Raw genomic sequence first — 15896 nt, 5'->3', positions numbered from 1 at the left:
GCCATCATCGTTTCATATGGCTGAACTTTGAAACGTTAGCTAAATACACAGTTTACTGTTTTACTACTACCAAACAGCAGCTAGCAAAACCCAGCGTAGTTAATGCCACGAGTGTTACACAGTCCGGTTTGTAGGCATGTTGAGCCCGATGTCCGTAAATAAATTCCAACCATTTCAGCAGTATGGTGGGATTCTTTGGTAAGATAGTGGAAGGAAGCTCCAGGGTCCAGTTTACATCCAAAAACTGCACAGTCTACCATGTTTGCTGCAAAACTTCCACTATGATGACACAAACTCGCTCCCTGTACCAACAAGTCCGCTCTGTGCAGGAGGTTTCAGGTTTCTTTGCTCACCCTGCATTTGCATATTAGACAGCGATTGGCTTTCAGATTTGTGACGTAGCAAATCTAGTTTACCCAGGGTACGTTTGAATCTCGGATTTTAGGGAAGTGCACAGACAGTGCCTCCTCCAGTAGAGGAATGGGAGACCATCGCTCTAGCGACAAACTTTGCACCAATACAAGTCAGTATAGTCAAGGCCAGACATTTTAGGGGACACAAACATAAGAAAAACACATTTTTGAGTGGAGGGGCACTTTAATCACAGTTCTTAATTCATACGCTGGCCATGAATTTCCTATGTGAACATTAGCGACACACACAGTAGCAAGCACATTCAAAGTTAGTTTGGCGGAAAACTTTTGCTTCATTGCTTCCTTTTAATTTACCTGAGTCCAAAACATTCAAGAAAAAAAAACAAGTGAATGCTTTTATTCAAATTCTTTGGTAAGTGACCATGGGAAAAGTGGTCAAAGGATTTTAACACAAGGGGGGTCCGGGTGGCATGGCAGTCTATTCCGTTGCCTACCAACATGGGGATCTCCGGTTCGAATTCTTGTTACCTCTGGCTTGGTTGGGCGTCCCTACAGACACTATTGGCTGTGTCTGCGGGTGGGAAGCCGGATGCAGATATGTGTCCTGGTCGCTGCACTAGCGCCTCCTCTGTTTGGTTGGGGCACCTGTTCGGGGGGGAGGGGGAACTGGGGGGAATAGTGTGATCCTCCCATGCGCTACGTCCCCCTGGTGAAACTCCTCACTGTCAGGTGAAAAGAAGCGGCCGGTGACACCACGTGCATTGAAGGAGGCTTGTGGTAGTCTGCAGCCCTCCCCGGATCGACAGAGGGGGTGGAGCAGAGATCGGGACTGGCTCGGAAGAGTCTGGTAATTGGCCGGATACAATTGGAATGAACCCCCCCAAAAAAAGGAATTTTCCCACACAATGTTTAAAGTAGTTTGACATACATGACCTTGCAACAATGCCTTTCACATCACATCTACCAAGTTTTATCATGATTGAATGCTGCACTCTACTGTAGGTCAGTTTAGTCTATTAAAGATTAAAGTGTCCTATAGTAGAGTACAGTAAAATACAGTACGGTACCTTCAGGACCTACAGTATCTATCTTGGTAGATATGATTGTTCCAAATGATCTATGGACAACCGTTTCAGAGCTCAACAATCAGTGAACATTTTTGGAGTCTTTGGAAGTTGTCAACTATGACTCTTTGTTGGCCTTTTCTCTCAGAGTGAGTGAGTTGACATGTCAAATGTCAAGTTCTCTATGAGCGTGATACTACCAGTATAATAACAGCCATTGATAACCTCAAAACTGGACATTTAAGAAAATTAACAGGACAATTTGAGGGTAAGATAAACACGTGATAAACAGGCAGATCATGGTCATTCACAGCTGGGTCTCCAGTCAGCAACTGCTAAAGAAAGAAAATTAAAAGAGACCGTGCAGTCTTATCAACCAGTGGACAAGTTGGTGGCAGGTTCATAAACGTCACTGTCAGGACTCACTGTACATGTCTTGTAGAGGTAAAGTTTTCATCTGGAACTAAATGTCCCTTAAACTATGCTGTCGATCTTAATGGCCCTTAATCTTCCCACAGGTATCTGAAGCGTTTTAAGGTGATGAAGCCAAAGGTTCTTAGGAGCTGGTGCAGACAAATTCTCAAAGGCCTTCACTTTCTTCACACGAGGACCCCTCCAATCATCCACCGGGACCTAAAGTGTGACAACATCTTCATCACGGGGCCAACAGGCTCTGTGAAAATAGGAGACCTTGGATTAGCCACTCTGAAGAGGGCCTCGTTCGCCAAAAGTGTCATTGGTTAGTTATGACTTTCCTGCCACATCAGCTTGTAAAATGGAACCAAACTGAGATGAGCTTTTCCTTTTATACCATTTAAGAAGAGATGAAGTACCTCTGTATTGATGTTCTGCTAGTGCAGCATAAATACTTCCAGCCTAAATTGTCATTTGAGGGCAAGCCTTCCTTTTCTTCTGTACGTTATCCACCTTTATTTCTTCACAGCACTTATTACACTACAATATATAGTCTCTTGGGGAAGTTTGCAGTATAACTGGAGTCTGTGCTGCTTTCAAAGAGTGTGTGCGTGCATGTGTGGCTGCAAATCCGTCGAGTTGCACTGAATCCAACACAGCAAGACAGACTGGGGCAGAGGGGAAGTGTGTGTGAGCAGAGCGTTGTGTGCACAACAAATATTTAAAAATGGCCCTCATACTGGCTGGCTTCTGTGGAGTAGACTATATCAGTTAACACATAACATGGGTTAAGATCTGTGCCGTGTTGTTACAAGTGTACTAGAACTTCGAAAGCTGAACACAATATAGCTACTTGGTGCAAACACAACAGTGGTTTGGTGACATAGTGGCTTGAACAGCGCCTCACAGCAGTCGTGGACACCATCCCATCCCTTCTATTTGCACTTTGCGCATTTTCCATATGGTTGCAAAGGCTTCCTCTCGGTTCTGTGATTTCCCACAGTGGTTTCTCGCATAAACGTCAGGTGAATTGAAGACTGTGAATTGTGCATATGAATGTGCGTGCGAGAGTGTGTGATTTTTGTGAGTTTTCATCCTGTTGTAGACTGTCAGCAACATCTACCAGTGTTTTCACATGCTCTTTCATATGTTCCTTTTTTTTTCTTGTGACGGTGTTCCCCAGGTACCCCAGAGTTCATGGCTCCAGAGATGTACGAGGAGCACTATGATGAGGCTGTGGATGTGTATGCCTTTGGGATGTGTATGCTGGAGATGGCCACCTCAGAGTACCCCTACTCCGAGTGTCAGAACGCTGCTCAGATCTACCGCAAAGTCACGAGTGTGAGTTCACGCTCAGCAGTGTTGTAGTACTCGAGTCCAGGACTCAGACTCGATTCCGACTCGAGTCCTGATTTTCAGGACTCATGACTTGACTTGGACTTGAGCACTGATGACTCTGACTTGGACTTGGACTCGAGCATTGACTGCATTCGGACTCGGAAGTTGGAGATGAGGACTCGGACTTGTTAATTGATAAAGACTTTTTTTGTTTTTGTTAGTTTTTTGTTTGGCTATTGTGTCACAAAGTAAATAAACTGCCTTTGAAATGGTGACAGCTTTGTCATTTTTGTTTAATGTAGACCTTTGTTATTTGTATGTCAGTTTTTTTACGGTGCCAGAGTGGAGCACTGGAGCCCATCTTGGAACTCGACTCAGACTCAACCTTGATGACTCAGGTAATGTGGACTTGACTCGGACTCGAACACTGGGGACTCAAGACTCGACTCCGACTCGAGGTTTAGTGACTCGACTACAACACTGATGCTCAGTGCTACCGAGTCCAACCAATGCCAATGCGAGTGAAATCTAGTAATACCAAAGCATTTTGGAGATAAAGAAATTTGTATTTCCTTTCTGCAATTTGATATATTGTAATATTTTAAGTAGTGTCATTAGTTGAACAATACCATAGTTTCTTTGTTTTTTGAAACTGCAATGTAAACGTAAATTCCCCATAAGTGTTGGTAGTTTATCAGTCCTTATAACAGAGTTGTCTTGAAGAAGTTATTCCCTGTGGGAAGTCTGTTTTTTTTTTTTTCCTTTTCCCCCCCAATTGTACCCGGCCAATTGCCCCACTCTTCCAAGCCATCCCAGTCGCTGCTCCACCCCCTCTGCCGAGGAGGGGGAGGGCTGCAGGGGAGGGCTTGAGGGCTGGGGAGGGCTGCAGACTACCACATGCCTCTGATACATGTGGAGTCGCCAGCCACTTCTTTTCAGCTGACAGTGAGGAGTTTCACCAGGGGGACGTAGCGCGTGGGAGGATCACACTATTCCCCCCAGTTCCCCCTCCCCCCCGAACAGGTGCCCCAACCGACCAGAGGAGGCGCTAGTGCAGTGACCAGGACACATACCCACATCCAGCTTCCCACCCGCAGACATGGCCAATTGTGTCTGCAGGGACACCCGGGGAAGTCTGTTCTTAATGGTTTGTGAACTAGCAAACACTACTGAGTGTCACTGAATGCAGGTCACGTTTGTTCCTGTTTCGTCTGAGGCTTTCACACTTGCAATTCTGTGAGATGAGACATCATGTTTGTATTACTTTGTCAGCGTGACATTATTTGGCACTTTGTCTTCAGGGTGTGAAACCTGCTAGTTACTGTAAAGTCAGTGACCCGGAGATCAAGGAGATAATCGGGGAGTGTATCTGTCATAGACGGGAGGAGAGGTAAGTCAGCCAGGTCTTTTGACCTTGTCTTTGGGCTTGTAACCTACACATGGGTTTGGGGTCAAGAGCCCCTTACATCCAGAGAATTAGCATTTTATTGTTCTGTTCTGCATTATGACGCTAATGCCAGTATTTACCTCTGCCGCTGCTGATGTTTCTGTGTGTCGTGCATCATTAATATTTTCACTCACAATTTTACCTTTGTGCCGTTCAGCAGCTGAGTTTGTATGTTTCCTGCAGGTACACGATCAAGAACCTCCTGAATCATGCCTTCTTTGCAGAGGACACAGGTGTGAGGGTGGAGCTGGCAGAAGAGGACGATGGGAAGAAATCATCCATAGCTCTCAAGCTGTGGGTCGAGGATCCTAAAAAGCTGAAGGGGAAGTACAAGGACACTGGGGCCATCGAGTTTACTTTTGACCTGGAAAAGGAAGTCCCGGAAGACGTGGCCCAAGAGATGGTAATCAAATGATTACAGGTGTATTCTGAAGTTACCCACCAAGCTAAACCGTTGTATTCCCGCTCTCTATTTAGTGAATCTAGTCAAGTCAAGTAGGTTTTATTTGTCTCCAGAGGGGCAATTGTTGTGTAGCAGCAGCAACATTTAAACACACAAACACTCCATAGAACAAATAAGGCAAATAAATACAAATAGATGCAACATGTAGTGAGGAGAACAAAGCCAATTATCAAGTTGGAGCTGGTATTACCTCTTCCTGATGGAGTTTAGCAGTGAAATGGCTGAGGGAATGAAGGAGTGTTTGTATCTGTTGGTTTTGACAACTGGGTATTTGAAGCGGGACCCAGAAGGCGAGGTGTGAAACTCTAGGTGCAGAGGGTGGGTGCTGTCAGACAGGGTGGATTCTGCTTTCCTTAACATCCACTTGTTATGTAAATCAGACTGACTTTTCTGTTGGGTACCTGTGATACTACTGCAGACCTTGTTCACCTCTGTTAGTGCATTTTTCTGTTTAAGATTGAGAGTGGCATGCCAGCCGATAAAAGAAAAAGTAATAACTGACTCAATAAAAGATCTGTAGAACAAAGTCAACAGGGACCTGTCGACACCGAACTTAGCCAGCTTCCTCAGACAAAAAAGACACTGCAGGTTTTTTTTTGTTTTTTTTTGCATAGCAAATTGGTATTACAATAAAAGATCAGCTTGTTATCGATTATAGTGCCCAAGTACTTCTATGACTCAACAATTTCCAGCTCCTGACCATTAATCTTGGTGTTGACCGGGTTGGAGGGATTACGTCTAAAGTCAATACGCATGTCTTTGGTCTTAGTCACATTTAATTCCAAAAAAGGCTTCCTGACACCATTTGAAGAAATAGTCTATGCCAGGACCATGGGACATTTCATTCTGCTTCAGCAGGCTCATAGTCACCGTGTCATCTGCAGGCTCGATGGTGTTTTAAGCCCCCAACGTACTCTTCAAGGCAGTGCTGCATGGAAGGCACTCCCCGCCCCCTTACAGTTTCAGCCAATCACAGCACTGGCGCTAACCTTAACCCTAACCAGTACTCTTAACGTAACCCTAACCCTAATCAGTAACCCTAGTAACGTACTCTTCCATGCCGTGCTGCCTGGAAGAGTACGTTGGGGGCTTAAAACACAATCGAAGCATCTGCAGGCCACCTCATCAGATTATGAATCATGAAGGAAACATACCATTCCAGCTGGATTTTTCTGATGTTCAAATGAAAGAATCCTCTGTTCTCAAGTGTGGTATGAGCATGACATTTGCTGCCCTTTGTGGACCTTGGCCTGATGCTGCATTTGCAAAATGGCACTCAATGTACCACAATTCTCCCAGTAGCTGACATTTTCTGCAGAGTTGGTAATAACCTGCCTGTCATGTTCCAGTAACTTCTCTGCACCATCATGATACGGACATCTATACTTTTGGAAACAAATCTGAGTTCTTTTAATTAGCTTTGATGTAAGAAGGAGGCAATGAGTGGTCATGCTTGAGCTGACCTAACTGAGTTTTGTATCGACTGAAACTAGAGGAGCTGATCAATTGGTTCTCCCCCTTTATTACAAATCAATGAAAGGACAGTTCCCTACAGTTTGTGAACAGTAACTGAACGGAAAAGTGGATCTGCTGATCAGTTGATATTTTGCTATTAATTATAATTTGATTTTTAGTTGACTTAGTCCATATTAAGCTCCACTGAACATCTCTGTCCTTTAGGTGGAATCAGGATTTTTCCTGGATAGTGATGTGAAGATAGTTGGGAAGTCCATCCGGGACCGTGTGGCTCTCATCAAATGGAGGAGGGAGCGGAAAGTTCCTTTAGGAAATGGTGAGGCAGCTGTGAAGAAGATCCATCAGAACCTTTTACAGGTTCCCTGTGCAGGGGTACCACAGGGAACCACGTTGGCCACCGGAGATTATGAAGATACAGACACAGAGCAGCACACTGTGCTCTGCGCTGTGCCAACCACCACATCAACCACATGTGAGCACAGCAAGAACACACACACACACACACACATATTCATATCGTCAGGCAAACCAGTACAAGCTCGTTGGTTACTGTCTTATAGCAATTATAGCTGTAATAAATGCTCCCATTTATACAACACATAAAGAGTTTATGACCGGAAATGATGTTGTGAGGCATTGAAAGAGTTAAGTTTGTGACTGTACGTATAAGAGAGAGGCAGAGAGAAGACAGACACCTGCAGAAATGAGAAGAACATCAATGAGTCAGCTATGAGTCATCGCCATGCTTTGGAATTGTAATGAGGCAATTCCTCTTTTTGCTCTCTGCTCTTCATCTCTTTGACTCCCTTAAAGTGTGACCGTGCGAAGGATAAAGTGTTTCTCTCTTCCTTGTTATTACAGCTGACAGTGGAGTGGGCTCTACCGTGCAATTGGACGATCGAAGCAGTCAGCAAAGCGCCCCATATCAGTCCCTTCCCGAGCCAATTTCAGCGGCTGCAGCCCAGATTATCTACAGTCCCCCTGCGCAGCCCGAACCGCAGCTGCACCAAGGGACCTACCAGCAACCCACAGTGCAGCCCTCAGTAGAAAACTACCCACATGCACCCACGCAACTGCACCAGGGGCCTTACCAGCATACCCCTAGCAAACTGCATCAGGGGCCCTATCTATCTCAAACAGTAAGTCCACACATTTGCTTGTCTCTGTACTCACGTTCCCACTGTGTCCATTTTCCTCCTGAAGGTGCGTTCAGACACAAAGCAACTCCAGCAACTCGTTGCCGGACTCAATTCATTTTCAGTGAAAGCCATCGACACAGAAGACAGGAGACTACACCACATTATGGGTGGGGCAGCACCTGTAAAGAGTTGAGAAACGCTGAGCTGAAATGGCGATATTGGTAGTCAATGGCCAGATTCGAGTGTTCCACTTCTTATCTGCCACACTGAAACAACAAACCAAATTTTTGGGCCCAGTTCCCTCCAGACAAACAAAATAAAAGGACTAGAAACTTATCATTATGGTCTGTGGAGTCTCAGTTTTATACAATATTCAGCTAGATAAGTTCCTTAATTAATAAAATGTGGAATAGCAAGAACAAGGTTGCTTCAACAATAGATGTATTGATAAGTTGCATGTCTGAGCTACTTGGAGGAAGCAAAAAAAAAAAAAAACCAGGGTTGTCAACACCAGCAGCTTTAGCAAAATGCCTCGTGTCTGAACACAGCTTTACACTTTACACATTTCATTTCATTTTCTCAAAGAAAGTTGAATCAGTTCCTCTGGACACAACGTTTATTGAGAGAAACGTTTCATCACTCATCTAAGTGACCTCTTCAGTCTCAACTGACTGCAGGTATCCCCACCCTTATAAACAATACAGTGACATAACGACCGAAACCAACAATCAGTTTCATATACGGACTGCTGTGAGCATTAACTAGAGTTACAATGGCCATGTGTACTATTCACAGAGGATTTAGGAATGGTTGCAATCACAGCATTGCAAGATGGTGACAGATGCACTCTTAGGGCCCCCTTGGTTCAGGGATGGTTGTTCCCTCTTAACATAGATGGCCTCTTTGACTCCGCGTTCAAACCATTGTTCCTTTATCAAGGATGTGCACATCTCATCCTTGAAAGAGTGGCCACTGGCCTGTAGATGGGTGTAGACTGTGTAGTCCTGGCCTGACGTGTTAGCGCTTCTGTGCTGTACCATCCTCTTGGCCAGCATCTGTTTAAGTAATAGTGATGTACCACTGCCTTTGGGGAGCAGAGTGAGAAGGCAGAAGGAAAAGTAGTTCCTATCCTAAACAACAATAATGTTGCGATGTGTTTCATGTGAAGTTTTGTATTTTTTATTTTTGTAGTATAGAGAGATGCAGAGGACAAGATATGTGACTGATGCCCGTGGTTTTTTCTTTTTCCTTTGAAGAAAAATAAACCCCAGGGGGGAGTGTAAGATCACGGATGACCAGACTCGCTAGCCCTTGGCTAACGGGTCGGACCCTTTAGTCGACTGGTTAGCGCAATTGCCCGTAGTGCGGGCGACCAGGGTTCGCATCCCGGCTGCCCCCGGAATTCTCTGCATTGGTGTCAAAAGTGGGATGGAGAGACCGTGAGGGGTAATGTAATGACTACGGATGACCAGACTCGCCTGCCCTTGGCTAACGGGTCGGACCCTTTAGTTGACTGGTTAGCGCGGTCACGGGCGACCCAGGTTTGTGTCCAGGCTGCGGCGGTTCCCGGCTGCCCCCTGATTTGCTACATGTGCAGACCAGAAAGAATGATAAAATGGATGCTGATGACAACAAGCAGGTTAACGGTGATGAACTGGTGGCAAAAAAAAATTTTTTTTTCAAATGCGACCTCTGTTATATGGCGATATTTTGGATTTAAGCTCAGGGAGTCACTACATGTCGCAGCAACACAAAAAAATTTGTGTTATTTGTCCATTCATTATTCGAACCGCTTATCCTGCTCTCAGGGTCACAGGGATGCTGGAGCCTATCCCAGCAGTCATTGGGCGGCAGGCGGGGAGACACTGTGGACAGGCCGCCAGACCATGTATTCATTTGTTTATTATATTGCAAATCGCACTATTGTCCACGATAATCGCAATATGACTTTTTCACCAAATCGTGCTGCACTATTCTCAACTGTTGCGGCCTGTTTAATGTGGGATTTCTCCCCTGCCCCAGCCGCTGTGTCGGTGGGGATGTGGTCAGCTCGGTGGTCCAGCGTCCTGATGACTCCTAGTTTGTGCTCCAGTGGACGATGAGAGTCAAACCTTAAGTACAGATCAGTATGTTGGTTTACGGTAAACATCAACCATCAAATGTCCCCCATCACCAGTTGATATTTCACCGTCTTAAGAGTACATCTGTCGCCGTCTTACAATACTGTGACTGCAAACGTTCCCAAATCCTCTGTGAATAGTACACATGGCCATTGACACTCTATGCTCGTGGGAACTTGCATATGAAACCGATCGTCAGTTTCAGTCGTTGTGCCACTGTATTGTTTATAAGGGTGGGGGTACCTGCAGTCAGTTGAAACTGAAGAGTTCACTTAGATGAGTGATGAAACGTTTCTCTCTCAATAAACGTTGTGTCCAGATGAACTGATTCAACTTTCTTTGATTTTCTTACCTGGATTATTGAGCATGCGTAAAGACATGTCATTTTCTGTTTCATTTCCTGTCCAGCTCTCTAAAATAACGAAATGTTTATTTTCTTTCGTCAAATGACACCCGAGCAGCATCACTCCAGCGGGCCCTCTCTATTCAAGCAGGACCCACTCATCGCCGAGAGTGGGACGTGTATTAGGCGTGGACGTGCCTCCCCAGTTGAGATGCCGTGCTGTAGGGCTCGCTCTCTCACAGTAAATCACTACCCCGACTTCTGTCACAGGCAGGATCGGGCTGCGCTGGAGAGCGTAGAGGGTCACAAGAACTCTGTGCACGCTGCTGACACTTTTCACGCCAACTTCTCTCAAAATCCTTCGTTTCCGTCTCCTCTCTTGCCCCCCCGTTGTCACTGTCGTCATTGTTCACGTCGTGACTCAGCAAGCCTGCCCAAGTCGGCTCGTCTTTCCCTGCTCTCGCCGGTCAGCCCTCAGCCCCTCCACCACCACTGCAAGGCCTGTGCGTCTCTCCTCCTGAAGGACAGGGTGGAGAGGTGGGGCTCTCTGGGACACATAAACATGCCCCCTCTTCCCAGACCTGCCCAGCATTCCCGCTTTAAACCGGTCTCGCCTACGTCTCCACTATTTAGGCGCCCTCCACTCACCTTGTCTTTGAATTTACCTCCACCTTCTCCCTTGGTGTCAATGAGTCTGTTGGCGGTGCCATCGCTGGGGACCTCCGCCTCCCATTCTGCCCCACCCTCTCCGCTCACCTTGTCGCCCAGAGCTGTGTGTGATGGCAGAAACCTGACTCTTCTCAACCAATGTCTCCATCATATTGTAAGCCGCAGAACCAGCTCTCTGCCCCTCCCTGAGAAGGGGACAAACTGTTCCACACACAGCCAGGGGGAGAATGGGGCTGTGACACCCCATTCTCCTGAGGGTAGTGACCCGAGTCAGAATGTGGATGTCATGGCACAACTCATTAACCCAAATCTGGACAGGAACTCGCTGATAACTCCACTTGACAGTGAGCGCAGACCAGGTCCTACGGTAGGTTAAAGGAGATTTTACTGTAGTGGACTCTGGGGCCTGGGGCTATTTCCTCTCCTGAATCGGCTACCTGCTTGGCACATCTTCTTCTGGCTCTCCCACGGTGATAATAAGCACAACCAGCCAATCTTTGCTCCTGCTTCAATCATGACGGACTGCATTCTGATGAGGTTTTGATTGAGGTGATTAGGGTTATAAGCCATTATTTTCAAATAGTTTAATAACATAGAATGGTGCTGCGATGTACAGTAGTGGTCGGTGTGTATAGGTGACGTTAGTTTGATGCTGTAAACCCCTTTATTATGGCAGCTTGCCCCACGTTATCGCGTCAACCGCTATAAATGAATCAAAACTCTACTTATTGCTCATGGGTATCCCTGCCTTGACATATTCAATTCTTTATCCTCTAGCTGCATTTGCAATTGTAGACATATAAAGTATAAGTTGTGAATTTGTATGATTATTATAGTTATTACTATGCTATTACTGTCCTTGAAATTTTCCCGTCACCGAAATTCCTTTTTTTTTGGGGTTTCTGCCAGACGGTTTCAGCTCCAGCTACACCTGGCCCTACTATGCACCATACTAGACAGACGGCACAGAGCTTCTCTGGTGCAGCCTCCGCTGTGCAGGCACAGCTAACTGCTGAAACCAGCCAGGATCAGGTATGCACACAACTGCCAAAGTCTCCGGCAGCAGATGCAGGAATACAATGCAAGACAACGTCACGCAGGAAAACGTGGAAGTTGGCAACAGCTTTGTATTGTAATTATGTCCGGCATAAAGGATGTCAATTTAAGGTAGATTTGCATTGGTAGTGATGACCTTTGGCACTGGGTAGAAGGCAGGTAGGCACCCTGGACAGGTTACTAGTCCAGCACAAGAACTGGAAACTACATGGAATTACATCTTCATAGCTGTTAAGCAAGCCACAGTGACAAATTTAATACGTTTTTTTTTTACAGTAGACATTTAGAGGTAACTGCACAGCATGATTTTGTTAGTACTTCAGAGATACTGACTGGTCAACCAAATCATAAAATGTATGTTAGGTTTAATGGTACCAACTATTTAAAAATAAACGTTATTATCTGAGCTTTTACTGGATCCAACGGTATATGCATGGTTTGCTGTTCTTCTGCTGAATGCATCATCATGTCTGTCGTGGCTTTAGTACACCGATTTGTGTGTGTGTGTGATCGCTGTGGCATGTGTGCCTAATGAATGTGTGTATTTTAACTACTGTACACGCTAGCTGATATTTTCTCTCTGTTTGCCTTTGGTCCAGCCAACACAAAGTCCACATGGGCTTTACTTCCCACTGTCAGACTCGCTGGCTCTTGATAAATACTGTGGACAACATACACAAGTTTCACAAAGCCATATGATTATCAAGCCTAGTCTACTGATCCTGCATAGTCCACTGGTCCTGCATAGTCCGCTGGTCCTTCACCCAACCAACACACACTAAGAGGAACTTGTAGGACACATTAGATTCATAAGCAATAAGGACACTTGCATGTATTGCATGACAGAAGCTAGTCAAAACTGGACAAACTCACGTCTGGGTGGTGTGGCAGTCTATTCCATTGCCTACCAACACAGGGATCACCGGTTCGAATCCCCTTGTTGTCCCTGGCTTGGTCATGCGTCCCTACAGACAAAATTGGCCGTGTCTGTGGGTGGGAAGTCGGATGTGGGTATATGTCCTGGTCGCTGCACTAGCGACCAGGACAGTCGGGGCTCCTGTTCGGGGAGGAGGGGGAACTGGGGGGAATAGCGTGATCCTCCCACGCACTACGCCCCCCTGGCGAAACTCCTCACTGTCAGATGAAAAGAAGCGGCTGGTGACTCCACGTGTATCTGAGGAGGCATGTGGTAGTCTGCAGCCTTCCCCGGATCGGCAGAGGGGGTGGAGCAGTGACCGGGACAGCTCGGAAGAGTGGGGTATTTGGACGGGTACAGTTGGGGAGAAACGGGGAAAAGATGAAAATAAAAATAAAAAAAAAATGGGACAAACTGAATGCAGAGGTGATGGTTTCTGAGGAGCTTGTGTTAGGCATAATTGGTTTGTCAGTATTAAACATCCTCTCGAGCCTGACTGTTTTATTATCTCATAACAGATTGTGCACAAGAACACAAAAATAAAAAAAACAGCAGATTTGAGTGGACATTTATTGGAACGATGCACGTACATCCAAAAAACTTACTCAGGTGCAGAGTCCAAAAAAAATCAAACAGATCAGAGAAATGGGACTGGCACACAAAATTGAATGTTCCAAAACAGATTTATCCCAGCACGGTTATCATTTTGATTAAATAGTCTTCATCAGAACTTCAGTGTAGTATATTGGAAATATCAAAATGTCTTTTCATTATTCAACACTGTTTTTTTAGGGTTTTTTTAGCTCTCTTTATTTGTTTTGCCTTCAGGTATTATCTGCTTGCCAGCCTGTCCATCACCTGAGTCCTCGTGACAAAGCTGTTAGCTTTCCACAGTCTGTCTCTAGTGTTCCTCCAACCCTCCGGCCCCTGCAGATCAGCACACAGGTGAGTCAATGTAGTGTTGTGGACCGTAAATCATTTGACTGAAAAAAAATTGTATTAAGTGAACTGAGATAGGTTTGGAAATGCAACGGGTCTCTGTGAATGCTATTTCTTCAGACTGGTTGTTTTTCTTCATTTTCCGTCATTCATTTCCTTTTTCTTTCCCAGTTCCCCTCACCATATCCTGCCATGCAAACAGGGGGCTATGAGCCCCCCTCTTTCTCCCCAGTCCCTTTGCCATCTGCCTACACAGGCAGTGCCCCTGCTATGCCCAGCACCTACTACTCACCTGTACTGCACCATCCATCTCTGCCTCTGACCCCCCATGCTGCCTTGCCCTCCATGCATACGCTTGGCACCCCTCAGACCCCGGTTTCCTTGCCCCAGCAGGTGCCCAGTGTAGCACTGCCCCTCCAACTTCTCACCATGGCCATGCCCCCTGCAATGTCCCAGCAGCAGGGGTGCCCACCCATTTCTCAACCAAGCCTCAGTAGCCTCCATCCCACCCATAACACGCCTCTCTCCCAGGTACAACCCACCCCATACTCTGCCCCCTACCCTGATCAGGAACTGGCAGAGCCGCCTGTCCAGGTGAATATCTGAATCAGTTCTCACTGTGAAGGTTGCGACTTGGAAAATCTCTAACAATAAGGACACGTTGTTTTAATTTTGGGTGTTGCCTGTGCAGGGCATGCATTTGTGTGATGTAAAGGTCATAAGTATTTAATTTAGCGGATGAAAGTCTGAATGTATGGCAATATTTTGCAGGTGCAGAAGACCATTCTCAAGGAGGGTCTGGAAGACGCTCTGGGTTTCTCTCCAGCCCTACCCGTCTTGTCCTCTGTCAATACCTCTCTCTGGGGAGGTGAGTTAGAGACAGAAACTGGTGTGGCAGGCCAAGACCTAACTAAACCTGCTCTTTCATCTTCTTTGGTGTCAGCTCCAGCCCCTTCCCAAGCTTCAGGACTAGCATTAGCCCCAGCCTCAATGTCAGCCTCAGTCCACTTTGCAACACAAGCCTCCGTCCCAGCCCAAGCTCCAGTTTCAGCCCCAACTACAGTGATGGTGCAAAGCCAAGCCTCAGTCCCGCTGCCAGCTCAAGGTGCGACACTGCCTCCAGTCCCAGTTTCGGCCCCAGTTCAAAACCAAACCACGGCCCAAGCTACCGCCTCTGTGTCAGATTCTCCTTTAGACCCAACAGCAGCCTTATCTCCAAGCACAGGCCCATGTTCAGCCCAGGTCAAACCCCCACCTCAAGTCCCAGGTCTAGTCTCAGCCACAATTCAAGCTACACTGTCAGGCCCAGTGCAAGCCGTAGCATCCGCCGTAGCATCCGCCCTTGCTACAGCTCCAGCATCTGCTCCAACTTTGCAGCCTGCCGGCATCCAGACCCCAGCTCACGGGTCTGAGTGCGCCATCATGGCCACGACTCAGCAAAAACTAGACACTGCATCGGCATCCAGCTCCCCCCAGCCAGAAGCCAGTGTAGAGGTAAAGTTAACAGCCTCACTCTGAGACTCCTGTTGAGTAACAACTATGGATGTATGTGTATGAATGGTCTATGTATTTATGTATGTATGTGTTTGTATATATGCCTATTCATTATCAAGTAGTATTTCCTGATTCACAAAAAAAAAGTTTATTTGGGTTTGATGTTCAAAACTAATACCAATAAGCATGATTTTCTCTAAGGCATTCAAAATGCCTTTACTATCAACCTTGCTCATCACATACTGTCTTTCTATTTGGAGCCCAGTCTTGTTCCAATTCCCACATTTTATTTTTAAGGGTAATTTGTATTTGAAATTTCTAGTAGGATACAATTTTAATGCATGTACCCTGATACACAAACATGCATATACTTGCAATGTGGGTATCACGGTGGTAATTCTACAGTCTTCATCTATTAAATCCTCTATCTAGTCCATGGGCCAGAGCCCAAAATTTCCTATTTCGGTACACTCAAGGTGGCAAAACTTACTTATAATTTTTGAAAGGATCCATGTCTGTAGATGATATTTTGGTATGATAACCATTCCTGAGTGGCAGCTGTATCACAGTTATCAGCTCATGAAGTTAACCACCCGCTAAACTAAATTGCATTTTAGACGCTGGTGCATATCCTGGTTTAGCCT

At 46.0% G+C, this 15896-nt stretch overlaps 1 protein-coding gene across 1 annotated transcript in view; it reads left to right on the top strand.

Moving 5' to 3' along the window:
• Positions 1 to 15896, top strand: part of wnk2 (WNK lysine deficient protein kinase 2) — a 42935-nt gene that overhangs the window by 7776 nt on the left and 19263 nt on the right. The window contains exons 3-13 of the mRNA XM_056300804.1: positions 1957 to 2177; positions 3036 to 3193; positions 4492 to 4580; positions 4821 to 5040; positions 6781 to 7048; positions 7438 to 7715; positions 11757 to 11909; positions 13648 to 13764; positions 13930 to 14352; positions 14530 to 14626; positions 14954 to 15252. Of these exons, the coding sequence (XP_056156779.1) occupies positions 1957 to 2177; positions 3036 to 3193; positions 4492 to 4580; positions 4821 to 5040; positions 6781 to 7048; positions 7438 to 7715; positions 11757 to 11909; positions 13648 to 13764; positions 13930 to 14352; positions 14530 to 14626; positions 14954 to 15252 (2323 nt within the window). The remainder of the gene's footprint in view (positions 1 to 1956; positions 2178 to 3035; positions 3194 to 4491; positions 4581 to 4820; positions 5041 to 6780; positions 7049 to 7437; positions 7716 to 11756; positions 11910 to 13647; positions 13765 to 13929; positions 14353 to 14529; positions 14627 to 14953; positions 15253 to 15896) is intronic.

This window comes from Lampris incognitus, chromosome 2, assembly GCF_029633865.1.
Source record: "Lampris incognitus isolate fLamInc1 chromosome 2, fLamInc1.hap2, whole genome shotgun sequence".
Classification (NCBI taxonomy): domain Eukaryota; kingdom Metazoa; phylum Chordata; class Actinopteri; order Lampriformes; family Lampridae; genus Lampris; species Lampris incognitus.
The sequence above is the reverse complement of the archived record's forward strand: the minus strand, read 5'-3'. Positions and strand labels throughout refer to the sequence as shown.